The sequence below is a fragment of the Zonotrichia albicollis genome, chromosome 6 (assembly GCF_047830755.1).
Source record: "Zonotrichia albicollis isolate bZonAlb1 chromosome 6, bZonAlb1.hap1, whole genome shotgun sequence".
NCBI classification, from domain to species: Eukaryota; Metazoa; Chordata; class Aves; order Passeriformes; family Passerellidae; genus Zonotrichia; species Zonotrichia albicollis.
In genome coordinates this window covers 48,165,132-48,192,475 of record NC_133824.1, presented here as the reverse complement: position 1 = coordinate 48,192,475, position 27,344 = coordinate 48,165,132, and the positions used below count along the sequence as shown (strand labels likewise).

Sequence of the window (27,344 nt, the reverse complement as noted above, 5' to 3'; positions counted from 1 at the left end):
TGGAGGTTTGGCTTTTCCCATTGGGTCTGCTAAATGATCCTGCAAATTGGTGCTGTTTTCTCCTGTGGGAAATGAACTGTTTCACCTCCCAGAAAATCAGAGCAAGGCAGGTGCTGCTTAGGAGCTTCCAGCATCTCAGCCAGCTGGGGATTGTCCTGAAAAAACTTTATCCTGCTCTGCTTGGATGCCATGATTAGAATCCTGGAATGATTTGGGTTGGAAGGGGCCTTAAAGCTCACCCACTATCCCAGGTAAATCCAAACCCCATCCAGCCTGGCCTTGGACACTTCCATGGAGCCACAACTTCCCTGGGCACCCTATTTCTTGGTGATATCCATATCCTATAAATATTCCTCATGTACCTCTGGGCCATGTTTAACCTTTGGAAGCACATTCCCCTTTTTGTGACTCCGGTTTTTTCCGGCTGATTCAGTTGTTTGTCACCATCTCCATGGCACCAGAGCATCCGCTAATGACAACCAGCATTTCCCTAAATGAGAGCATTCAGGGATGAACTGGATTTTTCCTTGGAGAGGGGAAAACATATGCCCTGTCAGAGGAAGGAGAAAGACTTCCCATAAAAGCAGGAATTTGTGATTTGTGCTGCTCATTTTCTTCCCTGGATAGAGTAGGGAATAAGGGAAAATTTCATGGAGAGATTTTGTGCTCTGTGGGATTGCTCTTCCCTCTACCTTTGTCAGTTCTCCCTTATTTTCTTGTGGAAAAAGAGACATCCATGTTCCAAAACTGGAAAGATCCTCAAAATTCACTGACAAATCCAGGGGCAAAATTCTCTTTCCCTGTGTGGAATTGTGTTGTTAAAACTTCTGCAGGAAGCCACAGGTTGCTTTGTCTGGAAAACCTTCTTCTCTCTAAATTTTGTGGCTATTCCTGGATCAATGTGTTGCTTTTGGAAGAGAGTCTTTTGGTCCTTAAAAAAAAGAAGGGATCATATTTTCTCCCTGAGCTCGTTGTAACACCTCCAGTGCCATAATCGAATTTAACTCCATAGGAGACAGGCACATCCCCAAATCCAGCGTTATCCATGGTTATTCCAAGGCCTGATGGAACCTGAGATAAAGGGATTTGTGGCATGGAACTTTTTGCCTTATGGAATCCCAGCTGGCAAGGAGAATTTCGGGACTCTCTGGGGCCTTGCTCTGACTTTGTGTTCCCCTTGGATGAGGGCGGAGGAATGAGGAGAGGCGAGCTGGGAGGTGGGAAGCACGTGGGAAGCTGCAGAAAATGCTCAGGAATGGGCGGCTGAGTAAGTGTGGAGCCTCCTGGGAATACTGGCAGAGTTGGTGAAATTCCCTTGTGAGGTGGGGAGCGGGAATTTGGGGAGGGAAATCAGGAACATGCCAGTGTTGGAAGTTTCTCTGTTATCTAACGTGTGAGTTTGCAGGATGTGTTTTATTCTGGAGAAAAGGAGGATTGGGGGAATTTCTCATTCCCTACAACTCCATGACTGGATGTGGGAGCCAGATGGGATTGGGCTTTTCTCCCAGGGAACAAATGACAGGACAGGAGGAAGCAGCCTCAAGCTGCCTCGAGGGAGGTTTAGGTTGGATATTGGGAATATTTCTTCATGGAAGGAGCTCTAAAGCACTGGAAGATGCTGCCCAGGGCAGCAGGGACTGGTGGGTCCCCATTCCCAGAGGGATTTAAAATCCATGTGAATGTGACACTTTGGGACATGGGTAAGTGGGTTGATTGTTAGATTTGATAATCCTAAAAGTCTTTTTCAACCTTAACAATTCCATGGTTGTTAGATTTGGTGATCCTAAAAGTCTTGTCCAACCTTAACAATTCCGTGATTCTCTATGTGCAGGCCAGGCACTCCTAAGGGGTTTGATGTTCCTAACTTTTCCCATGTCCTTCATGCCATAACCCATGCTTTGTGTCCATGAATCCATGGACATGGATTGTTGTTGCATGTTTGTTCCCCTGAAACCTGGAACCCTGTTTCCAGCCATTTCTGGGTAGGAGCTCCAAGGATTCTCACATTTAGCCTTGATTCCCTGGGACACACAAGGTTTAGTTTGGTCCTCAGGGGGATGTTCCTGCCAGATTTTCCTTCTCTTGGGGGGTGACAAGACAGGGAAGCGAACTTTTGGAACTGGGACATCCGCAAGCCCGGTAAGGACTCGTGGTTCCGGGTGTTTGGGATACGCTGAGGGGATTCAGGCAGCGGAACTGATCCGAGGTGGCTCTGAACGACTCCAGGCTCACCCAGATCCTTCTGGCTCAGGAGAGCGGAAGGGAATGCGCTGTGTTTGCTCACTGGATGCTCATCCCAGGGCTCGCGTTAGTGCCGCGTTCCGTGGCAGCTCCGAGCGGGCGGACGAGGTGCTGGGGAGGTGTCACCTGGGCAGGCCGAGGAAAAGGCGGAGTCGCCCCAGGGAATGTGGGAATCTCTCCAACACAGGGGATCCTGGACTGTCCTCAGCCAGTTATCCTCCTAAAACCTTGGGGTGTTGTGCAATGGACGAGTCAATCGTAGGATGTCCCAAGTTGTAGCCCACAGGGATCGTTGGAATCCAGCTCCTGTTGTCCTTGGTGTTCCCAGCTGCCATTGTATTTGTGCTGTCGTTTTCCAGATGCTCTCCTCATTTTCCTTTCCATGTTAATTCTTAATTGAACAACACTTGGAAGCAGGATGTGCATTGAGGAGAGTGAGAGGCACTTCCCACTGTTAAGAAATGAGGCTTCTCATTCCAGAAAAGCCTAGACAGAGGGGGTTTGGAAAACCAGATGGAATGGGAAGAACTCATCCTGGTTCCTGTTCCTGTAGCTGCAGGATTTTGCCTTTTGTGTGCCAGAGCTGGGAAATGCTGCCCTTTGGAGTGCAAGAAGCGTGGAAGGGTGTGGTCGGAGCAATCCGGAACCTTTTCACCTGAAAGCACCTGATTTATGACACCAAAATCCCAGTGTTAACATGGATTTGTTTGGTGAACTGCTCAGCTCTGAGTTCCCTGGGGCTGGGCCAAAACACTCCCTCCTGCCTGGCATGGAAAACACAGCCCTGGAGCCTCTGCTCCGGAGCACGAGGGCTCAGCATTCCCAAAAAACAGTGAGTTGGCCTTTCTGTTCTTCCAGCAGGTGCTGTTTGGCTCAACCTTAATATTTAGGGAAGTTTTTGGGTGGAGAGTGGGAGCAAATCCCCTTTTCCTTCTGGAATGCTTTCACCATTCCATTGTGTCAGGGCCTGGAAGTTTTACATGGATAGGAGGAGAGCAGATGGATCTCCTGCCTCAGTGTCCAGAGGTAAAAGGTTTTGTGCCAGAGGGTGTGATACTGGAATTCCTGGTTGTCCAGGCCTGGATAAGCAGGACATCCTGTTCCCAGACAACGTGACTGTTTGTTGCTCTGTACTTTAGACAGCTGTCCTGGTGTTTGCTCAGCTCCTTACACCTGACTGCAAGGGTTTTCCAAGGAATTCCCATTTAAAATTGGAGGTTTTGTTGAAACTCTAGCTTTTTTTGGGGGAGAAAAAGTGACAAATCCTATTAGGAGAGAGGAAAAGGGAGGAATTTAGGACTTGGTGGCCCCTGGGGCTGTGGCTGCTGTTCCCTTTTTGGAGGAGGAATGGGAGAATTGTTCTTTTACCTTTCCCAACGTTTACAGTATTCCAGCTGCTGAGGCTCCATTAGACATTGCTGCTCTTGGGAAAGGAGATGAGGTTGGAAGTTCTCATGTTCCTATGGGAACAGGGAGTTGCAAGGGAATTTTCATTTATAAGAAGATTTGTCGGGAAAGGTAGGAAAGGGATTTAATTTCTGACTTAAGCGGGAAACCAAGATTCCTTCTCTCCCAGCTGGCTCCTGACTCTGACTTTTCCCATTCCAGGCTGCTCCGTGGCCTCAGAGTTAATTACAAGTTGGATCAGGAGATGCCCGAATCCGCCCTGCTGTTGTTTTGCTGACTCAGCAGCTCAGAGCTCCTTTTTATAGGGAATAGGGGCAGCAAAAAGACCACTCTGGATTCCAGATGCTTGTGGAGCAGGGTTAGGAACCCCCTTGGGATGAGTTTTCCATGTTAAGCTGTTCCTGAATCTGCTTTTCCCACCTCCTTGGAAGTAGATAAGATGTTCAGGACACAGAAATCCTTTTCGCCGGTGCAGCTGTTGTTTAAGTGGCTCCCAAGGAATATGGGACTTTGCCCAGTCCTGTCTGCATGCCTCTTCCTGGGAATATTGCCCCATGTGTGCTCAGAAAGGCTGGAAGGGGGGGGAAATTCAGGAAAACAGTTGTGTGAGGGAAGAGGAATTGCAGTCCCAAAGTTCACCTAGAAAATGGAAATAGGAAAAAGATGAGAGGTCATTTAAGGAAGAACTGTGGTTTTTATGAGTTTCCAGCCAAATCCAATGGAAAACAGGCACCTGCCATGGGATGGGGCCTGGGTTTCAGTGTGCTGGGATCCTGACTGAAGCAGCTGTGCAGTTTTTCCCTGTGGGAGCTTCCCTAGGGTTCTTTTGCCACTGCACCATGGCTGGGCTGTGGTCAGCGCATCTGGGACTCTTGCCTGAGGGATCCAATCCCTTAATTTGTCATAAATCTGAGATTTGGGACTTCTGCCTGAAGGTTGTCATCCCTTATTTTGTAATAATGGGATTGTCTTTTTTTTCCCCCTAAATTTGTATTTTCCATTAATTAGTGGCTGTTATTAATTATGACTTGGTACTTTAATACTTTAGTTTTCCGTGTTTCCAGTGCTGCAGAATGGAATTTGAATTCATCTGTCCCTTTGGAGGGCAGGGAAGTTTCAGCTCTCCGGTTAAAGGGGAGCTCTGCCTTCCTTGGAGCCTTTTTCCTTGGAACTATTTTGGGAACATGACTTCATCTTCCTCCTGGAGCGGGGGAAAAGCCCACCCCAGAAACGTGGGGGATTCAGAGCTTCTGTTCTTCCCTGCAGAAAATCACGGAATTGTGCCTCAGATTTCCCTGAAATGGGGGTGTTGGATCGTTGTAGGAGGGAGAAGGGGTGAGTTGTGTGCTGCTGGTTGGACGGATCTGTGTTCTCCAGAGGTCACTCCTTGCTGGCAGCCCAGAGCAGGAAAGGGATTCCTGGGTGCTGGCAGCGGAGGGAGGGGTGTTAAAGAGGCAGCTCCCGCTGGCTTTTCCAGTGATTCCAGCCCCTTCCCTCCTTGTTTTCTCTTGGATGTTTACCTCTGGATTCTTTGGCTCCCATCCTGGTAGTGCTAAACCCTGTGGTGGACTTGGGAAGAGCTGCATGAGGGTGGAGGTGAGATTTTATCCCAACACATTTCAGAGCTTGGATTGTCCCTTCCTATTCCCCTGCTGCTTTCCTGGTGGAAACACAGAATTTTCCCATTTTGCTGTGTTGTCTCCTTCCTGGCTTATCAGGGGGAGAGGGAAGAAGAGCTGTGTTAAAACTTCCTCATGGAATGGGACGGGATCATCCCAGTGTCCTTTTTACCTTTTCCAGCTTCAGTCTGGCAGCTGGAACACCTTGAAAATTCCAGCCAGGAAATCATGTAACTGAGGGGGGAATTATTCCTTGTGTCATTCCATAACCTGATTCCCTTACTCCAGAGGGATCATTTGATCTTTTGCTGGACACTGATCCCAGCTGGGAGCAACGAATATGGTGGAGGGAGGAAGAAACCTGTGGACATGGAGTTCTTCCAGCTTAAGGAATGCTTGGGTTCATCCTGTGCTGGACAATTCCAGGCTGGATGCTGGAGCTGGATATTCCTTGGGTCTGTGTGCTCTGCTCTTTCCCTCTTTGCAGTGAAAATAAAATCATTCAATATTCATGGGATCTTTATAAATCCTTAAATATCCATGGGAAGTTGCAAAAATGGGAATGTCAGCAGTTGGAGACATTGATTGATTTCTTTTTTCCCCACTGGAGAAGGTGTGTTGTCTGTGGAATGTGGGAAAGACTGTCTGGGAAGGTGTGTGAGAAGCTCCTGGGATTCTGGGAGCTGTTAGGAGTGCTCAAGAAATCCCTTCTCCAAGAGACCTTTGGAATTCTTTTAATATTTTGAAAAAAAATCAAAGCCATGTGACAAGGGACACTGGAGTTGTGCCAGGGGAAGTTTTAGGTTGGATACTAGGGAAAGTTCCTTCATGAAAGGGGTTGTAGAACATTGGAATAGGCTCCAGCGGTGGAATCCCCATTCCTGGAAGGATTTAAAATCTGCATGGATGTGGCACTTGGGATAGTTGTGGTGGCCTTGGCAGTGCTGGGGAATGTTGGACTGGATGATCTTGGAGGGATTTTCCAACCTGAACAATTCCATGTTCCATTTGTCCATGCTGTTGGACGCACAGAAGTCTCAGCCTGGCATTTGAGGACAATTTGCCTCTCCCCTGGGCTGTGGGATCCCAAAACATCTCCACAAGGATGCAGGCAAAATTCCTGTAATTCCTTATCAAAAAGACTGGGAATATTTTGCCTTGCTGCCCAGAAGAGAACTGTAGGAGATCTCAGTTTGTGCCTGTGCTCAGAATTTAAGGCTGAGGGAAGGAACTGCGGCAAAAACAGGCACAGGATTGGGATGGAGAAGAGTCAGACCTGGGCAGGGATAATTCCTCATCCTTCAGAGCTTGATTATGATTCTTTAATCAGCTGTGTTAATTACAATATCATATTGCTCCCAGGCCTCTGAGCTCTGATCAGGGATGAGGATGTGAACTGAGAAAGATGGAATAAAGGAATTTTTTATGGCTTTGGAAGTTCACTTGTCCTGGCAATAACGGAATGAGTCACCAAACCCCAACTCTGGTGCCTGTGATCTTTTCCCAGCTGATTAGAACATTCCCACCAAGAGCTCTTCCAGGCATTTCCTTTTGAAGCTTAATTGAAAAAGCTCTGGGTGATTGGATACTTCATGGTTAATTATAAGATAATTAAAGGAAAGCAGGGAAAATCCACACCTGGACAAATCCTGCCGAAGGAATCTCTGCAAAGGCACTCAATTTAATTACCAGGATGGCCACGCGTTGCCTCGGGAATGAGAGAAAAAAGGAATTTCTTTTCCAGCAGCCTCAGACTGGTTGGGCTGGGAGCCAGGGGCTTGTCCTGAAGTAGATCCCAATGAACAGCTTTTTTCCTTATAATCCTGTTAGGATTATAAATTCAAGTGTGAAATTCGTTTGGAATTCGTGTCTGGTGGAGGAGGAGAAATCAATTGCAAAATGCGTCCCTGTGCTGTTGGAGCAGGGATCCTTCTCGTTTTCTGAGGATTGCCAACTTCCCTGAACGAGATTTGAGCTCCTTTTGTCTTTGGAAAAATGGAATTGCTTTCCTTTGCTTTCCAAAAGCTGTGGGGGTGTTGAATTCAGTAGAGAGGGATTGGGATCACCTGGCCATGGTCCAGGATGTCCAGCAGCCAGGTGGGTAATCCAGGTACAGCCCTGAGGATGATCCTGCTGGGATGGAAAGGTGATGGTTTTCCTGTTCAATTCAGACATGGATTGAGGACAGGCTGGGATTGCTGGGAATATTCAGCCTGGGCAAGAGAAAGCTCCAGGGAGACCTTAGAGACTTGGGACAAGGGCCTGGAGTGACAGGACAATGGGAATGGCTTCCCACTGCCAGAGGGCAGGGATAGATGGGATATTGGGAAGAGATGCTTCCAAGTGAGGATGGCAAGGCCCTGGAATGGATTTCCAAGAGAAGCTGTGGCTGCCCCATCCCTGGAAGTGTCCAAGACCAGCTTGGCAGGGTTTGGAGCGACCTGGGATAGTGCAAAGTGTCTTTGCCCATGGCAGGGGCTGGCTGGAATGGGATGAGTTTAAGGTCCCTTCCTACCCAAGCCATCTGGAATTAGGGATAGTTTTAGGAGAAGCACATTCATCTCATTTTTGGGATCCTCCTATTTATATTGTAGCAATCACATGGTTGATTTAGTTTCTGGATCATCTCCTGCTGCTTCTAGTTACCTCCTGCCATGGTCTGACATTCCCCAGCTCCAGAGCTGGTGCATTCCCACATGTTGCCAGTTCATTTTTCCTGCTCCCTGTTCACTTGGGGAGGATTGTTCCTGGTTTTATGTGGTATAACCAATTGTTAGGAACAGTCAGTTCCAATCTGTGCCATTCAGTTTGTGCCTGCACAGCTGCTGGGAGCCAAGGAAAGCTTTTCCAGGGATTTCTTCGGCTGCAGCTCTGCTCTTGTCACATGGGCTCTCTGCTTCTGCCTCACCTCCTTTCACCTCCCTCTTGTCCAGCTTTTCCAAATGAATTCTGGCTCTGGAGCTGGTGGTTGAGAGGCAGGGACAGTGTCCCTGGAGTAACAACTTTCCAGGCTCCTTCCAAGCTCTGCTGAAGGACTCCCCCATAACAAGGGAAAGCAAGGAAGGCATGGAGACATGGAGAGTGGTGATAACAAGGAGAAAAATCCCAGGAGAGTTTGGGTTGGAAAGGATCTGGAATGTGATCCAGTTCCATTCCCCAGCCAGGGGCAGGAACACCTTCCACTAGCCCAGATTGCTCCAAGCCCCAGCCAAGCTGGCCTTGGACACTTCCAGGGGCAGCCACAGCTGCTCTGGGAAATTCAGGGTCTCATCACCCTCACAGGGAGAAATTTCTTGCCAATATCCCACCTAATTCCATCCTGTGGCAGTGGGAAGCCATTCCCATTGTCCTGTCACTTGTTGCCTTTATCCAAAGTCCCTCTCCAGCAATCTTGGAATCTCTCCAGGCACTGGAAAGAGCTCCATGGTCTCACTGGAGCCTTTCCTTCTCCAGGCTGAGCAAAGTCATTGTATCAAGGAGACACCTGGAGTGTCCATTAGGGAATAAGCATGGAAGCAGGAGGAGATTCCTGGTGCCATGGCTGCAGCCAGGAATGTGTGGCTGTGCTTCCTGTGGCACTGAGTTTGCTGGATAGCAGAGAGTAGAGATGGGAATCAGCAGTTCCAACTCCAGGATCTGTAGTGATGAATCCACAGGGAGAAACAGGCACAAGGAATCTGTGTCAGCAGGAAAAAGTTGGAGTAAATATGTGTGAGTAATTCCAGGAGTCAGAGCTGGAAAACCTGTGGAAATAGAGGAGATGTAAAGCTGCCTTATGGAATTAAATAATTCCTGAGCTTGAAACTGAATCCCTATCTCGTGGCTGTCCCTGGGGAGCAGTGGGCAGGGCTGGATCCCTGCTGGGGAGGGATGGGTGTTGTGGCTGCCAGGAGAGTGCAGATCCTGAGGGCCTGGAGAAACTGCGGATCAGCTCCACGTGCAGGCTGTGGGTGGTGAGGAGGAGGCATGTGTGTGCTGGGATTTGGAAATGCAGCTCCTGGAGTGTCCAAGGAGAAGGGAATGTGGAAAAATAAATATGTTTAAGGCTTAAATATGACATAGGATCAGGGAAGCCTGGGCTTGATTCATCCTTGCTTATATAAGCAAAAGGAAAAGAGGATTCCTGCTTTCCATCACAAATCTGAGATTCAGGAAGAGTCTGGAGAGTTCAGCTTGGCAGGATTCAGCCCAGGATTGCAGTTCTGGGTTGCTTGGTTGTCATTAGGGAGGCGCTGGATGGGTAGGAATTCCTAGGAAAAGGAGAAGGAAGTATTTTGGTCCATTGGTCGTGGTGGTTTGGAGTTGTGTGGAACCAGTGCTATTTGTGGTGATTCCAACAACTTTGTCCCAAGCACCAGGTGGAGGAAAAGCAGGCTGGTAAGTCCCAGGATTTGATTTCCATGAGGTGGGAATTTGGGACTTAATTCCATAAATTTGGGAGAGAGTTGGAGCTGCATGTGCTGGACTGTTGGTGGTTTTCCATGTGCTCTTCCTTGGTGAGCTCCATGTTCCTAATGGTCAATGGACCTTTTTGGGATAGGATGAGAGAGGAGCTGTTGGGGTGTGGAAGGAGGGAGCTGCTCCTGAGGGTCTCCATGGGGGCTGGAATTTTGGGGTCCTGCAGCACTGGAAAAAGTTATTTATTCCTAGGAGCAACCACTGAGGCAGGAAAAGTTTTCCCAAGCTGTTGTTTGAGTGAGCTGGAGACCTGGAATCTGCCTCTCCTTTCCTCATTCCCTCCCTCCTTCCCGGCTCCTGCTTTCTTTGGATTTGCACTGTAATTAGCAGTTTTATGGGAGCTGGGGCAGAGCTGGCAGCCTCCTTTAGAAAACTGTTCTCCAGGTGGGAATGAAGCAGGATTCTTCTGCTGGGAATGCTTAGCCTGATGCTTTCTTTTACTACCAGGGCCATTCCCATGCATTGGGGTGGAAGCCTTGGGATAGGAGGGGCAGAAGCACATGAAGCACATTTCTTGGGAAGTTGCAGCTGGAAATCCAGAGTTAGGCTTGAAATGTTCCCTTTGAGTTTAGGAAAAAGGGAAAGAGGATGTTGTCCATGTCCATATCTGAGCCAAGAACATTTCTGGGCTGAAATTCCCACTTCTCTGCTGTTGTACATTTAAAATTCCCACCTATACAGGTGTTCCTGTCTTGGCCCTTTCCCAGACAGGACTTTGGTGTTTGATCTTTGCTTCCAGGATAAACATGGAAGTGAAAGTGGATACATTCAGTGGGGAAAGAAGCCCTTGGATAGCAGCAATCCTTTGGATGCTGGTGATTAGTTCATAGGATCTTGCTGGAAAAACATTAATTCAGGGTTGGTTTTTTAATCCATAAATATTCCTGTAGGTTCTGGTTTATCAAATGAGCTTGCAGAAATAACTGATTCCAGGATATCGTGATGTTGCTTTGATTTTCACTGGAGGCTGGGAAAAATCTGGAATTGGGGCCAAGAAGCAGATTCTACTTAATCAAATGCAAGATTGATGCTTTCCAAGATATTGGAAAGTGGGAATCTGGGAGGGTTTGGGGAGTTACAGGAACAGGCAAAGCACAGAAATGGCATTTTCAAGGAATTCATAGCATTCAGGAATGTTCCCTCTTGAACTTACTCCCACAGGATGAGGTACTCAAATAGGCTGGTGGTGGCATCCACTGGAAGTTTCACTTGGACTTTGGGAAATATGACCTCCATGACCTCTTTCCAGGCTGATTTCTAGGAATGTGGGATACAGGCATGTCCTCAGCCAAGGAAACAAGCAGGGACACGGTGATGGAAATAAACAGGCAGCATCAGGAAAATGGGAATAGGTCATGTCCAGGTCAGGTTTAGGCTGCTTGGAGCCATTCCCAAGGTTTTTGAGCCTGGAAGTGTCACAGATCCAGGATCATGTTTAATGAGGACAAATTGTGTTGAGAAAAGGTGCATTTGGGTTTAGATTCCCAGAAAACCTTTCCATATAGCATTGATTCCCATCATTTTAGGCTTGCAGCTGGGCATGTCGTGGAATATGAGAAGAGGAAAACTCCTGAGATAAGTTGTGGGATACAGAAAAAAGGCCAAATTGGGAATGCTGGTGAGCAGGGAGTAGAGTAAGAAGCTGGAGGCCCTGAAATTCCACATGTGTCCCTCTTTCCCCCTCAGTTCCAGGAAGGAGGGAAGTAATCCCTAGTTTAAATTTCCTTAGGAAAATTAAACTAGGAGATGAGCAGAGCCAGCATTGCCTCCTAAGCCGGCAGATGCACATGGAGGGAACCTCTCCCTGACGATTCCCGTGGCTCTGGAGCCGCCTCTCCGGATGCGCTTCTCCTCTCCAGCACATTTGTGGGGAGGGGGGAGCAGGGAAGGAGTGCCAAGGAATGGTGTTGACCACACAGTTTTCCCGAGTTTGGCAGGGATTTTGTGTTCTCCCACTTCTTTCGCTCTCCTCGTGTTGGCAGCGGTGGTCCCGGCGCCGCTCCCGGTGGCTTTCCCTGCATGTGACTCATCCCCAGGGAATTCCTGAAGCAATGAGTCAAGTTATTGGGAAAACTGTTTGCCCACTAGTGTAAACTAGGGAGCCAAGAAGCTGCTTGCAGGAGGGGAGAGAGGCAATTCCTTTTGGGAATGACTGGGCTTCTCCTCCCTCTTCCTGAAGGCATCGCTTCCAGATGTGCCAGAACAGGGATGTGTCTCTGAATTCAGTATCTCACCTGGATATTTGCTCCTTCTGCTTTTTTTCTGCCTTTTTGAAAAGGAGACAGAGCTGATAAGCATTCCAGGGTGGAGTAAAACTGTCAGGAATTTGCCAGGATTGTAGTGGAAAATAGCTTTCCCTAAAGAAATGAGGCTCCATCCAAAATTCTCCTTGTGTAATTACTGGTCACCTCTTGGATTTGCCCTGGCTGGATTCATCCAGCCCTTGGAGTTTTGGCTATAAATAACTCAGAGACCATGTGCTTTCCAACCAGGAATTATCAAGTTCTATGTGTGGCTGTGGGATATTCCAGCAAAACCAAGATTTGGTGATTCCCAGTAAATATATCCAGGGAGCTGTTGTTCCACACCTGGGAGCAGATTTGGGATGCCAGGAGCATTTATTGCTGTATCCACCACCTCATCCAGCTATTCCTTTTGTATTCCCTACCCCATTCAAACCAAGCTTTCCTTGTTGTAGGGTATTTTATTCCCCTGTAGAACATGGAGTTGTGCTTGAAATCCCAAATTAATTGGGATTTATTACATTTTCCCCCGTGGCAACTTGGCCGTTATTTTTGCCCGAGCTCGGAGTGGTCGGGAAGCTGCCCGTGGGCTCTGCCGGCACAAGCTGTGGGTGGAATTGCGGAGCTGCCGGCACCGAGACAACGACTGGGGGTTGTTTTTAACTCCATTCCTGGCAGCACGCTGGGACTCTGTGTGACAGTTCCTTCTCCACTCCCAGGTTCCTGAAAAAGGGGTGGCTCCCCTTGTTTCTCAGCCAGGTGTTTGTGCAGGCTTTGGATTTTCCGTAGTGTGATGAGTCTGGAGCTCTGGAGTTAAGGTGTGCTTTTGTCGAGGTCAAGGAGAGAAGTCCTGGGAATCTTGGAGGTGTGAGTGAGGCTTTTCCATCCCTTTCCAAGTATTATTCTCCCTTGCATTTGGGCAGCTGGAGTATCTCACAGTCATCCCTGTCTTTATGGACTTGTCCCTACGAACCTCTTCCTTTATGCCCAGGGATGGTTGCTGAGGGCTGGAATTAATAAAACCCTCTGGATCCTTCACCAAGGGGGACATGGAGGTGCTGGACCATGTCCAAGGAAGGGTTTGGAGCACAAGGAGCAGCTGGGGGAGTCAGCCTGCAAAAAACTGAGGATCAGGAGGGATCTTCTCACTCTCCACAAATCCCTGACAGGAGGGTGGAGTCGGGTGGGACTCCAGGCTCTGCTCTCAGGGAATAAGTGGCAGATGAGAAGAAATTGCCTCAAATTGTACCAGGGGAGGTTTAGGTTGGATATTAGAGAAAATTCCTCAATGGAAAAGGTCTTAAAGCATTGTAGCAGGCTCCAGTGCTGGAATCCCCATACCCAGAGGGATTTAAAAGCCATGTGGATGTGGCATTTGGGGTCATGGGATAGAGGTGGCCTTGGAAGTGCTGGAGGAATGGTTGGACTCAATCTTGGAGGGCTTTTCCAGCCTTAATGGTGAAGCTGTGGACAAATCCTGGCCCATGGGGTGGTGCAGGGATATCCAGTGGAGGGGAGCATTGGGTTGTGCAGTGTCACTGGTGTCTGGGACTGGGATCCATGGGAACAGTCTCAGAACTGGTCCCAGTTGTTCAGAGGAGGTTAATTTCAAAGTGGAGAGTTTCCTTGTTTCTTTTTGATTCAGTGAATCCCTTATCCGGCTTTTAACAGGGAACAAGTGCTGGGAGTGGCACTTTGGGATTTGTCCATCCTCTTGCACTAAATCCATTAGGGTTTGCAAGACAGTCCCATTTTTCCCGAAAACACCACTGCTGCGGTCGAGTCCATGCCAAAGAGATGCATACTGGAGTCTCCTTATTAAAAATTAATAATTCCCAGTGTAACAGAAAGGAGATGTTGTGCATGCTTGAGGGAAATGTGGGATTCATGAGACCTTTTTCTACCCAAAGCAGGAGAGTTTGGAGTTAAGGAAAAAGGGGATGGATTTAACCAAGGAGAACATGCACCTTGTTGTGTTTATGGCAAAGGGACTTTGGGAAGGAGTCTGAGGAAGGAGTGAGGTGGGATGGAGATGGATCAGTGCTGGGCCAACTGGGAAGTGGCTACACCAATCCTGTGTCCATCACCATTGCAGTTACAAGGAATTTATTCCAGGATTTCAGGGTTAAACTGGTGGGCCAAACAGGTAAGTTCTTGTTCTCTGTGTTTTGAAGGTCAGTTGATGCTCCGAGATTATTTTGGGAATTTGTGTCAGTGGGCAGTGCTGGAGTTCCAGATCCAAGCTGATCCCATTAGTTCTGTCCCGATGACATTGTGGAGGTGACTGTGGTGCCATGGCCTTATCCCGAGGGAGCCACATCCAAAGTGTGCCAAGCCACAGGAGGCTCTTTGAACCTTTCCTGTCTCCAAGCTTCATTCCCTGGCTCTGCTACTGACTCTTTTTATTCCATTCTCCTTGGAAAATGGGATATTATCAAGGAGAATATTCAAAGGAGCCATGAAGATATCCCAAAATTCTAATCCCCATTGATTTTTGCCAGTGATCTCTGCCTGGGATTTGCTTATAAATATGGTTCTTAAATGGAGAACCATATTTCCATGAATCCATGGAATATTCCTTAAAGTAGGGGTCTGTTCCCTTAATCACCTCCGGTGAGGGCAGAGCTCTCCTCACAAGCTTCCGGCAGCTGCTGTGCCTTCTTTCCCCTGGGAAGAGCTTTCCCTGCAATTCCTGCAGGCCCTGCTTGCAGCAGATACTTCCTGCCCCTTGGAAATGGCAGAAAGGATTTGCCTTCCTTTGGTGCTGTGGAATTTGTCCCCTCTTGTATTCAATCCTGGAATGGTTTCGTTTAGAAAGGACACGGAATGCTCATCCCATTCTACCCCCTGCTGTGGACAAGGACACCTCCCACTATCCCAGGTTGCTCCAAGCTTTGTCCAGCCTGGACTTGTCACTTCCAGGCTTGAGGCAGCCGCAACTTCTCTGGGAAATCCATGCCAGGGCCTCACCACTCTCACAGGGAAGGTTTTCTTCCCAAGATCCAATCCAAACCCACACCATGTGAGTGGGAGGCCATTCCCCCTTGTCTTGTCCCTCCATGCCCTATTCCAAAGGCTCTTTCCATCTCTCTTGGAGCCCCCTTAGGCACTGCAAGAGGCTCTAAGGCTCCCTAGAGCCTTTTCCTCTCTGGGCTGAGCTATCCCAGCTCTCCCAGCCTGGCTTGAGAGCAGATTTGCTCCATGCAAATTCCTCTGGCCAGCTTCAGGACATTCTGTATGGATGTGACCCATCCCCCTTCTCCCTGGAAGGCGAGAACAATTCCCAGATTGTGAGAAGCCAACTCAGAAACAGAAAGAGCCTCATTTAAAACCCTTCAGAACAGCTGGATGGGGCCTGGTGGGGTTGGATCCAAGCTGGAATTGATGATTTCCGTCAAGTTCAGTAAGTGCTTGGTGGGAACAGCAGGGTTCTGGGAGCTGCAAGGGAATGGTCCAGCCTGGAATGGAAGCCCATATGGGACATGTTGGCGAGGGAAGGAAGTATTTGGGGTGATTGATGGGACCACAATTCTGTTGGTTAGGGAAGTGAACTGTGTTATCCTGCAGAGTGAAAACCCAGGATGCAGCATCCATGCTGTGCCCTCAGGACAGGTGTCTCCAGCACCTGGGCAAGGTGACCTGGATGTGCTCTCAGGGAGAAGGGAAGCACCTCTGCTCTGGAACAGAAAATCACTCCTGAGGAAAAGCTGCTATGGGAGCTGGCAGGACACAAAGCTCCTTTGGTTTTGGTTTTCCTGCTGCATTTCCTAAGAAGTTGAGCTGGGAGCTGGCAGGCCTGGGCTTGAACTTCCCAGTGGGACAGCAGGTTGGGACTGGGACATTCCTGGGGAACATGGTGACATATCAGCCAGAGAGAGGGATCCTGGGAGGGGCAGCATTCTGGGACATGGTGCTGGATTTTTGTGGAACAGCCAAGGGCTCTGTCCTTTAGCAACACCTGCAACCATCCACTGAGACCTACAAATCCAATCTTTTTGGTGAATTCTGTAGCCCTGAGCAGTGAAAGCAAACATCTGGCTTGTTTAGAGGGAATTTCCTTGGGTGAGTCACCCTGGAGGACTCTGGAATTTGCAGAGACCAGCTGGGAGAGGGTGCTGACAGAGATGAGATGGGATTGCTTTGTCATACCTGGGTCTTGTGAAAGTGCCATCAGGTGCCTGAGAGAAAAGGTAGGGAAGGAATATTGGGATAGCAGGGCTTCCTCCATGCAGACATCCCCAGGGATCTGGCAGAGGGAGAGAAAACTCACAGCAGATCTGATTTCAGCCTGGGTTTGGCTTTTGCTCTGAACAGCAGCAGGTTGGGAACCAGGGGAGGTTTTGAGGTGATGGAAGTGGGAATTCTGAGTTAGCCTGTGGATGCAGGGATGGGGATTTGCAGGGGGTTATGAGTCTGTGGATGCAGGGATGGGGAATTGCAGGTGGTTGTGAACCTGTGGTTGCAGGGAAGGGAAATTGCAGGGGTTTGTGAGTCTGTGGATACAGGAATGGGGATTTGCAGGGAGTTGTAAGTATGTGGATGCAGGACTGGGAATTTGCAGGGGATTGTGAGCCTGTGGGTGCAGGGATAGGGAATTGCAGGGAGAGGGATTTGCAGGGGGTTATGAGCCTGTGGATGCAGGGATGGAGAATTGCAGAGAGTTGTGAACCTGTGAATGCAGGGACGAGCAATTGCAGGGTTGGGGATTTGCAGGGAGTTGTGAGCCTGTGGATGCAGGAATGGGGATTTGCAGGGATGGGGAATTACAGGAGTTTGTGAACCTTTGGATATAGGGATGGGGAATTGCAGGGGGATGTGAGCCTGTGGATGCAGGGATGAGGATTGCAGGGGGTTGCAGCATTGGGCTGTGTGGGTGCCTCGGGAATCTGCGATTCTGGGAGCTTGGAGCAAATCCTGCCTGGATTTGGGTGGAGGGAGTGGGTGACTCCGGGGGTGTCGCTGTGGTGTGGGTGGGCTCCTGGCATGCAGGATCCAGGCACAGCCTTTTTCCTTCAGCTTTATTTCCTGGTGCACTTCTCCCTAAGGAGGCTCATGTCAGATGGGATGGGCTGTTGGATTAGCCTAAGTCTCCGAGGTTTAGCTGGAATGTTTTCTCACTGTAGCGTTTTTCTCCCTTGCTCTTTTCCCTAAGCCTTTCCCTACAGACAGCTAATTCTCCCCTTCCCCCACATCCTGTCATAGCCCAGAGCATGTCACAAGGAATTAACGGCTGGAAAGGCCGGGAGAGGCTCCTCTGGAACAGTCTCTCCTTTCTGTGCCCGGGGTGGCCCCCTCTGTGTGTCCCTTTTGTGTCCCATCCAAGTCCCCTCCCCCTGGCCATTCACTGGGACAGTCGGTGGCCAGGAGCCTTTCCCAGCCCTGTGCCACGGCTGTGTCCGAGGGCTCCCGGCAGCGCTCCCGCTTTCCCGGTGGGAACAGGGCGGAGGTTTGTGCCGCTCCAGGGTTTCCCTCCTCTCCCGGCTCCGCATCTCTGACAGCATCGCCCGCTCTCGCTCCCAGTCCTCCTTCCCACAATCCACGTACAATCTCCTCAGAATAGGGATGATGTCACTTCCTTCCAGAGGGTGCTGGGGGGTGTGGAACGGGGAGTCACGACCTCTGGCTCTCGGCATTCCCGGTGGATAAATGAGGTGCAGGGAGGGACTTGCTCTGAGGATGATGCCCGGCACTGTCGGCAGGCAGATCCCAGTTCCCACGCCGTGCTTCCCTTTGCCGAGTGGGATTTTCAATGGCTGCAGGAAGAGTTTGCTGTTCCCTCCTGAGCTTGTGATGCCTGTCTCCCTGGATATGCACTTTTCCTGAAATACCCTTCTGGGAGAGGAGGATGCGCAGCGGCTGGACCACATGCCATGTAAGGTTCCTGCTTCCCTAGGTCTTGCCCAGCTCTCAGGGGGCTCCTTGTGCATGTGCTTCCCTTTTTTCAGCATTGGGAGCTTGGGGCTGCTTGTACCGGGATTCAGCTTTCAAGATCCTGGGAATGTTTGGCTCTTTGCAGCAGTTTTAGGGGCAGTGTGAGGTTCTTGCTGTCACAGAGCCGGGGTCAGTGGTCTCAGGGCTCTTTGCACTCCAGCCTTCCGGTCCTCCCAGTTCCTCTGCTGGATCGTATCTTCAGCATCTTAAAACAGTTCCTGGGATATGCTGTGCTGGAATGAAGCTGAACAGTCCTCACAGTGAGAGCTTTTTCTGGTGGGTTTTTCAGCCTCAGGCCTTCCATCATCTCCCTCCTTTCCAAAGCAGGGGCAGAGCCCCAAACCTCCTGGTCTAAATTCAGGAATCTATGGGAATAAATTGGGAATGTTCCTGCCCTGGGAGCCTGGTAAGTGGAGTGACAGTTCCACAGTGAGTATTCCCATATGTGACAGTGAGTGACAGCCTTCTCCGCTCTGTCCCCATCTGTTGCCGTGGATAAGGAATCCACATTGGATATTTGTTGCTGTCGTTGATATCCTGCTTCTCAAACTGGGAGAGGGTGCTGGGAACTGGGAGAGCCCAACTGGAGGGGTGGAAGAGTTCCGGAAGGCGCGTTGGTGGGACACAGCCGAGGGATGATGGGAACGGAGCTGGGCTGGGAGGTGCTGGAGGTGTATCCAGGGTTTGTGATATCCCAGCTGTCCTGGGTGGTGAATGACAGGCACGATGGGGCTGGCAGGCAGTCTCCAGATGGCCAAAGGAGTGAAGGTATAGCTGGAATGTACCCAGTGCTCTGATTATTCGGTGCTGAGGAAGTGGGAATCCAAATGGCGTTGGAATTTCGCATTTGCTTTGTTTGTGGAGTGGAGCGTTTCTTTCAACTGAGTGACAAGCTGGAAGCGGCCTGTTAACTATGGAATCTCCTGGAATTTGAGGGGATTGTGTTGGTTTTCAGTAATGGGTGGCTGAAATGGGTTGGAAGATCCATCCCAGTGAATGTGGGTGTTGCCCCAGGAGAGAAGACTCTGGGTTTGGAATATTCTGGGAAGTGGTGGGGTAACCACACCTGACTGCTGGGTTGGATTTAGTGGGACAGGGCAGGAATTGGTGCCATGGGCTGTCTCAAACCCAACATTTGTGTTATCTGGAGGGTTCAACTTAGTTTAAATCATGAGCAGCCTGGACTGGTGGGAGCTGTCCCAATCCATGACAGGGAGGTGGAACTGGATAATCTTCAAGATCCCTTCCTATCCAAGCTATGCTGGAATTCTATGGATGTCCTCTCCTTTCTAATTTGTTTTACTCACAACACTAAATTAGGGGCATCATATCCAAGTGTGGGTTTTTTTTTTTGCCTGGTACAGGAAGTATTGCAGGTAATATTCCTTTGGGAATGCTGTCAGAAATCCTGTTGTGAGTAATGGATGAGGACACTTAGTTGTCTGCTGTTGGGTTCCCAGAGGCAAAAATCCAAGAGCACTTAGGGATTTGCAAGTGCAGCTTTGGAACAGCATGGCCACCACAGATCATGGGTGGAGCACTCCAGCAGCAGTGCTTGGATGTGGGAATTGGGAGGTTGGAGGAGTTGGGAACTGAGATGGATCAATTAGGAGAGCTTGGAGCAGAGGGGCACAGGTGAGGTGGAGCATTCCCTGGTAGCACAGGTAAGAAGTGGGACAGAGATTAGGGCATGGAAAGAGGCACAGGACTAATCCTCCAATCCAGAAATCCCTGGTGTCTGTGGAAAGAGTGCAAAGACACCATCCTGGATTTGTCAAAACCAAGAAGAATTCCTGGTAGTGGGTCATGTGTTGAGCCAGGAAGGCAGGAGTGGGATAAGGTGTGCTGCCAGAGTCCCTCTGGAGCAGTTTGGAGTATGGCCAGCTGGGATGGAGTGGGATGGCTGTGCTGGAGGAGGCTGGAGCGCCCTGTGCAGTCTCGTGACTTTGCACCACTCCTGTTTCTATTTTCCAAAGGGTTTGGGAAGCCCTAAAAATAGGAGCACAAACAAAACCCAGGGAGGAACAGCAGCTCCTCAATCTTCCACCTTGGAATTGGTCGTGCCTGTCAGGGCCGGTGCGGATGCGACGGAGATGTGGAGCTGGCAGGATGCTCCTGCTGGTCCAGGGGGAGATCTCCTAGGAGCCAATATCCTCACTGAAAGTGCAGTTGGGAGCCAGTCTATAGTTCCCCAGATGCTGTCACTGGCTGTTAATGGATATTTTGGCTTCCTGAGCCAAGTGTGGGGGGGAAAATTGTTGGACAACAACAGCCTGGCAGCAGGTTTGTGCATGGAAAAACACAGTAACAGGGTTTTCCAGAGATTTGAGGCCAGGATGACCTGTCCCAAATCCCACAGTGGCTGCTCACTATCACAGCCTAACAGGATTCCAGGTAATCCCATGAAGTGGATCTGGAGGAGTTACACACCGGCTTCACCTAATACTTCCCACTCCTTCAAATCCCAGCCCTCCTTCCCGAGCATGCCATGCCCCCTGGTGCTGGAAGGAAGCAGCTCTGGGATAAATCAGGATGGCTCCCAGGTTGTGGGGCTCTCCAGAAGGGGCTGGAGAGGCTCAGCAGCAGCTTTGCTTCCATTCTTTTCCAGGAGGTGAGTGCTGTGCCTGCTGAACTTCCCGGGACCCGCCAGCCATGCCAGGGATTGTCGTGTTCCGCCGGCGCTGGTCTGTGGGCAGCGATGACCTGGTTCTGCCAGCCGTCTTCCTCTTCCTCCTTCACACCACCTGGTAAGTGAGAAGGGCACAAGGATGCTTGGAATTCACCCAGGAATTCTTCTGGCTATTTCTGGCACGCCTGGAAATTCTCCCTGGAAATTCTACATGGGGCCAGAAAGTTTGGTTGGGACATTCCTGATGAACACCAACATTTTTCCAGCTTCTGTTCCCATTTTCCAGCTAAGCTCTGTTCCAAGTTCTAGCCTAGTTCCAAAGAGCCTGACCAGTGCTTTTTGTTATCCTCCTGTGCTGCTCAAGATTCTCCACTAGAATTTTGGGCTGTGTTTCTGTACAGAAGCTCAGGCAAAACAGGCATGGAATTCTGGAATGGTTTGGGTTGGAAGAGGCCTTAAAGACCATCCAATTCCAACCCCCTACCATGGGCAAGGATGGCTCCCACATCCTAGGTTGCTCCAAACCCCGTCCAACTTGCCCTTGAACACTTCCAAGGGATGTGGCAGCCACGACTTCTCTGGAGTGGCAAATCCCATGGGATAATGTGACATGGATGAAATGATTCTGATGGGGGTAGCAGGGCCTCTGGATGGTTTGTGGGGGTTTGGGGCCCAAATGAAGAATAACGTAAGGAGCTGTGGGACACTGAGGAGAGAAGCAGCTGTGGGATATTCCATGGTTTCCTTGGCTTTCCTGCCCGGCAGGTTTGTGATCCTCTCGGTGGTGCTCTTCGGGCTGGTGTACAATCCCAACGAGACGTGCTCCCTGAACCTGGTGGACCACGGCCGGGGCTACCTGGGGATCCTGCTGAGCTGCATGATCGCCGAGCTGGCCATCATCTGGCTCAGCATGCGCGGGAGCATCCTGTACACGGAGCCGCGGGACTCCATGCAGTACGTCCTCTATGTGCGACTGGGTAAGCGGCCGGAGCCTCTGCGCTTCCCCGTGCTCTGCCCTGGAGCCTCCTCTCCCTGCCTCTGGGGCTCCTCTGGCACGGCCAGATGGCTGCCAGGATGTGCCGTGCATCCCGATGAATCCATAGGCTGCGCCTTGTCACGGCTGTCAGACTGGCGGGCGATGTCCCAAATAGCCTCCTTTTCCCTCATGGAATCTGCTCCCCTTCTGTTTCTCTTTCCCCCACTACGTTTTCCAAGGATAGAGGCATAAATCCCAAGGGTTCTGACCCTGAGGTGTTGCCTCTTGACTCACCTGATTCATCCCTCCAGGCACTGGGAGCAAAAGAGGTTTTCTACCTGCTCACTCCCTTTATCTTCCTATAAGCAATTCCTCTTGTTCCCTCTCCAAAAACTAGAGCAGGGAAGAGAGTTATTCCTTGATCCCTCATTCCCTTTTAGCTTGTTTTCCCTGGATTCCGTTGCCTTCCAGGTACAGAAATTTAATCAGATTTTTCTGTGCCAAATGAAAGGTTTTAGGAGAAAAATCTTGAGGGATTCAGAGCCAAATCCATTCCAAACAAATCGTCCATTTGCATCCCTGCTTTTTGCTGGGTTGTTTTCCTGCAGAATCCACTAAAATAAGGATAACCTTGCTTGAAAGCTCAGTCTGGAAGACTTGGAATGCTCAGTGCAAGCCATTAACGCAAACAGCAAACAAATCTCCCTCTCCAGCTTCCCAGCCAGTCTCCCTAGGGAAGCCTGGAGAGCCTGGCAGTTTCTGTTAAAACCAGACTAAGTGGGGCAAAGGAGGTAGGGAGAGTCCAAAGAAAGGTTTTCCTGCCCCCCCAAAACATCCCTTCTTCTTCCTTAAACTCTCTGTGTGCTCAGGAGTGGGATTTCCTCTGGATTTTGGGTCTTGTATTCCCTTTTTCCTGGGTATTTTACTCCTGGTGGTTGATCAGTTGTGCTGATGGAAGTGGGAGCGTGACCAGTGCGTGGGCAAGGTCCATGTGACTATCCCAATTTAAGCGTGTGCTGTTTAATGCAGAGGAATTTAGGGAATTAACTCTAATGTGAACCTGGGAATGCCTCATCCCTGCTCCTGCTGCTCCTGTCCTGCAGCAGGCAAAGGGGAGAGGAGCCAAGGGAAGCAAAACCTAACTCAGGCATAAATTGGGTTTATCAGGAACCACTCCGAGCCCTGATTCCTTGCCCAGGAAAGCTCTGTCTCCTGGAACTGGTCTTTCCAGGTCTGTAGCAAAGCCACTTAAGGAAAGATTCTGTGCCAGCAGGAGATAAGGAGGGCAAGTGGGATAAGCCAGGCTGGATTTAGTCTCAGCTCCACCAAAATTTAAGCAATCCCAAGCAAGGTATTCACCTTCTCCACACCTGATTGCCCACGTGTCCTTTGGAATTCTGGGGAGAAAGTGGGAGGATGGGCACTTCAGAGCAGTTTCCCAGCTTTTGTTGTTCCAGGGAAGCACTGTTAATCCCCAGTTTCTAGTTTGCTGTCAGTCACATGCAAAACTGAGGAGCTCCTTAGGCGCTGTCTCCTTGGAACTGTTATGGGAAGGGCTGCAAAGGTGCTGAGAATGTTTGCTAAGCATAGTGAGCAGGATTAATCCTGGATCCACACACTCACATATTTTGGATCCGTGAGTCAGGCCAGCTGTCTGAGGTAGTTAAGGTTTGGGTCCTGTCATTCCTGCTGCCTCAGGGAGTCTTTCCAGCAGCGTGGGAGGAAGGTCTGGATCTCTGATTCATACCTGTGACACAACCAAGGGCGCTGACCCCTCCACGATCCCATTTTTTCGGAGCCGTTTGGAACATGTCACACTTTAGGCTCATCTCCTTACACATCCCCTTCCAAAGCGTTTTTATACCTATTGCTTGCGAGAAAATGGGAAGAGGAGCTCATCCTTAGGGAAGAGGCTGCTGTCATCCGTGCTGTTCCCATTTTTTCCAGCGATCCTGGTGATTGAGTTCGTGTACGCCATCGTGGGCATCGTGTGGCTGACACAGTACTACACCTCCTGCAACGACATCACAGCCAAGAGTGTCACCCTGGGTACGGAGCTGGAATGTGGCTTGGGAGCATTCCGACAGATTGGCGGGCATCCTTCATTCCCCTGTGCCAATTGACTCTGGGAAGTGGCTGGGAGCTGTCAATGTGGGGCTTGTTTTCCTGTTTATTGCTCGGAACAGTCCTTCCATTCATCTGCCTGTGCTGCCGGCGCTCGGGCAGGGATCTGTGTTCCCAGGGAAGGGCAGTCTGTAAATTCTGCTCTTGCTCTTCAGAATGGTTTTACTGTTTTCCTGGAAGCCTTTCCCAGTCTCCTGGTGGGGGTGATGTTAATGGTGCAGCCCCGGATGCTCAGGGAGCATTTAATGGCCCCATAAAACAGCCGGAAGACTCATCCAGCTGTGGCTTAAAAGCCTTTCCAGAGGATTTCCTTTTGGGATGGGAAGTAAGGGCCAGAGCACGTGACTCCTGTTTTGTTTTTTTTTTTTTTTCAGGAATGGTGGTGTGCAACTGGGTGGTGATCCTGAGTGTGTGCATCACTGTGCTGTGTGTCTTCGATCCCACGGGACGCACCTTCGTCAAGCTCCGTGCCACCAAGCGCCGGCAGCGCAACCTAAGGACCTACAACCTCAGGTGAGGCAGCATTCCCTGGGATCCCGGAATTCCAGGGTGCCTTGGGTGCAAGGGACCTTAAAGATCATGGAATTCCAACCCCCTGTCATGCGCAGGGATGCTTTCCACTAGAAAAGGTAGCTCCAGCCTGGCCTTGGATGCTTCCAAGGATGGGGCATCCACAGCTTCTCTTGGAAATCTGTTCCAGGGCCTCACCACCCTCACAGGGAAGCATCACTTCCCAATATCCCATCTGTCCCTGCCTTCTCTCTGTCAGTGGGAAGCCATTTCCCATTGTCCTGTCCTTCCAGCCTCTTGTCCAAAGTCCTTCTCCAGCTCTCTTGGATCCACTTCAGGCACTTTAAGATCTCTCCAGAGCCTTCTCTTGTCCAGGCTGAACATTCCCAGCTCTCCCAGCCTGTCTTCACAGCAGACTGAATTTCCCTTCTATCCAAGGACACAGAGATTTAAGGAAAGAACCAATGAAGGGTTTCAGCATTACCAGTGCTGTGTTCTTATGGCTACAGGCACCCAAAATCCTCCTCAAGCCAGGGAATTCCAGGATGGTTTGGGTTGGAAGGGATCTTAAAGCCCTTTAAGCCTTGGGCAGGGGCACATTGCACTATGCCAGGTTGTTCCAAGCTCTGTCCAAGCTGTCCTGGAACACTTCCAGGGATGGGGCCACCACAGCTTCCCAAGGCAAGGTTTCTGGAAGGGTGTCCTGATTTTTTGGGATCTTGCCCCTCTCCTTGCCTTGCTGCAGGGACCATTCTGCTCCACTGAAGGGGATTTTGGGAGGATGCAGCTCCCTGTCAGGTGCTGTGTGTGGGCACCTGCATCCAAAGGAAGCAAAGCCATGCAGAATCCAGCTGGATTCTGCCTTAATTACTGGATTTGAGGATCCTCATGGACCCTGCTGACCACAACAACCTGTTTGTCCGTATCCCATAGCAGTGTTTTCCGTGGAAACACTGAGTGTGTGCTTAAATTTTCCTTACTTTGAGGCAGCATCTCCTTCCAAATCCCCTTTCTTCCTTTATTTTCCTCTCCAAAATCCAACCTTTTGCCCTGAGGTTTCTCCTATTTAGTCTTGGCCAAGGAACAATTCCATTTGTGTTGGCAGTTGAATCTTTTAATTAAGAGTTGATTCCATCTTGGAGCTCCCCAGATGGGGAGAGAAAAAGCTTTTTTTCACCAAGCAGAGCTTTTTCTGAAGGATTTTTTCCAGTAGGGGACCACACAAACAGGCTTTGTTTCCTTTGATTTGTGACTGTCCTTGAGGAATGTGGCTTTGGAGGGCATCAGGATCCGAGGGATAAAAAATGAAGCTTTCAAAAACCACTCCATAAATATCCCATTTTTCATTGGGTTTGTGTATTTTTTGTATTCCAATGACTTGGAATGAGGTCCCTTTTGAGGGAAAATGGTCTTTTCTAAGGATAGTGCATCAAGTTCTGTGAGAAGGAGCCTGGGTTTTTTTGTGGAAAGCCAGATATTCCTCCTGACCTTTCCAATGTGTTACAATGGCCTGAAATATTTGGAATTAGTGCCTAGCATGGTGATTGCTGCTTGGAATCAGGACATTCCCAGGAAGATAAGAAGGATGATACTGTGGATGTACTGCATCCCAGGAAAAAAATTCTTTCCTGTGAGAGTGGTGAGGCACTGGAATGGTTTTCCCAGAGCAGCTGTGGCTACTCCATCCCTGGAAATGTCCAAGGCTGAATGGGGCTTGGAGCAATCTGGGACAGTGGGAGCTGTCCCTGCCCATGGCAGGGACTGAAACGGGATGAGCTTTGTGCTCCCTTCCATCCCAAACCGTTACAGAATTCTTGATGATTTTTCTAAAGTAAATCTGAGCTCCACAGCTTGCACATGTAAATTCAAACCAAACCCAAAATTCTCTCCTCTGTGGGGAATTTTGAGATCTCAGAAAGCTGAGTGAAGGCCTTTCTCCCTTGGCTGAGTTTTTCCCTCCAGGCCTGCAGTATTTATGGAGAGCTTGTTCCTGCTGTTCATGGATTTTTCCCTCTGGAAAGGGAATGTTAACAGCTGTTAACAAGCAAACGCTGTGGGCTATGATGTGAAAAACAAACATCAAATGTGACTGTTCACTGCTCAAACAATTGTTTCCAAAGGATACATTCCGAACTTCTCCCTCTTGCTGAAAGAAATCCTTTCCAAGGAATAGATGAGGAAGTTCTCTGCCTGGCTGGATTGTGTCCCACGGTGGTTTTCCTTTCCCAGTGGCATCGTGGTGTGTGTGGGCTGGGAAAAAGAAACAACCCAATAAAAGGCTTGGCTTGCTGTGCCAAGGCTTTTCCATGGAGCTTTGGAGCTCCTACTGAACGTGTGGAAGTTAGGAAGAAAGAATTTGGGAAAAGATGGAGGGAAAACAGCTCAGAGTGCACTTGGTTGTTGAACCCCGCCAGGGAAATTCTGGAGTTCTTTGGAATCTGGGGGAGCAAAGCCCTGCTGCCACTCATATTCCCATTCCTCTTCTGAAAGGTTATGGAGAGCTGTTTTCAGATACTCAGGCAGGAGCTGATGGATCCCTGTGGGATCTGCTCCTTCCATTTCAAGCAAATATTCCTTTGCCAGCATCTTTTCCTTCCAGGTGCAAACCACTTTCTGGACTTGGGCTTATCCTGATGGGATACCCTGCCAGAAAATGGAGTGATGTTTTATTTTGGATTCCTCTGGCATGGATTAAATCTGTGTTTCCCTTAAAAAAAGAGGAACTGTGGACTTCAGGGAGCTTGGCACTCTGGCACAGAGTCAATCCCTACTTCTGTGGCAGGGGGTGGAACACAATGATCCTAAAAGTCCCTTCCAACCCATAGCATTCCTTGATTCTGTGATTGGGAAAATTTGCATGTCTGAAATGCTCAGGGTCTCTTGTGCCATTCCCACTCCCTCACCCTGAGGTAAATTTTTCCTCCTGAGTGGTTGCACATCCTGGCACATGGAGCAGCTGCCAAATTGCAACAGGAACTTCATTCCATGCATCCCATTCAGGCAGGATGGATGTTTGGATACCAGGTATCCAAACACAGTGCTTGATCCTGTGGATTCACGCTTCTCTGGAGCATATCCAGGGAAGGGAATGGAGCTGGAGCACCAGGGGTGGCTGAGGGAGCTCAGGGGGCTCAGTCTGGAGAAAAGGAAGATTGGGGGAACCTCATCCCATCTTTCCAGGGACAGCACAGCCTGTGCCACTCCAT

At 49.7% G+C, this 27,344-nt stretch overlaps 1 protein-coding gene across 5 annotated transcripts in view; it reads left to right on the top strand.

Moving 5' to 3' along the window:
- Positions 1-27,344, top strand: part of DAGLA (diacylglycerol lipase alpha) — a 62,750-nt gene that overhangs the window by 10,270 nt on the left and 25,136 nt on the right. For 4 of the 5 annotated variants that reach the window (XM_026798668.2, XM_005496398.4, XM_014273769.3 and 1 more), the window contains 4 exons: positions 20,508-20,646; positions 21,294-21,505; positions 23,452-23,553; positions 24,003-24,141. In XM_026798668.2, coding sequence (XP_026654469.2) covers positions 20,552-20,646; positions 21,294-21,505; positions 23,452-23,553; positions 24,003-24,141 — 548 coding nt within the window. In that variant the 5' untranslated portion in view covers positions 20,508-20,551. Of the gene's footprint in view, positions 1-17,543; positions 17,841-20,507; positions 20,647-21,293; positions 21,506-23,451; positions 23,554-24,002; positions 24,142-27,344 lie in introns of those variants that run through there. The other variant, XM_005496399.4, reaches the window with a different exon arrangement.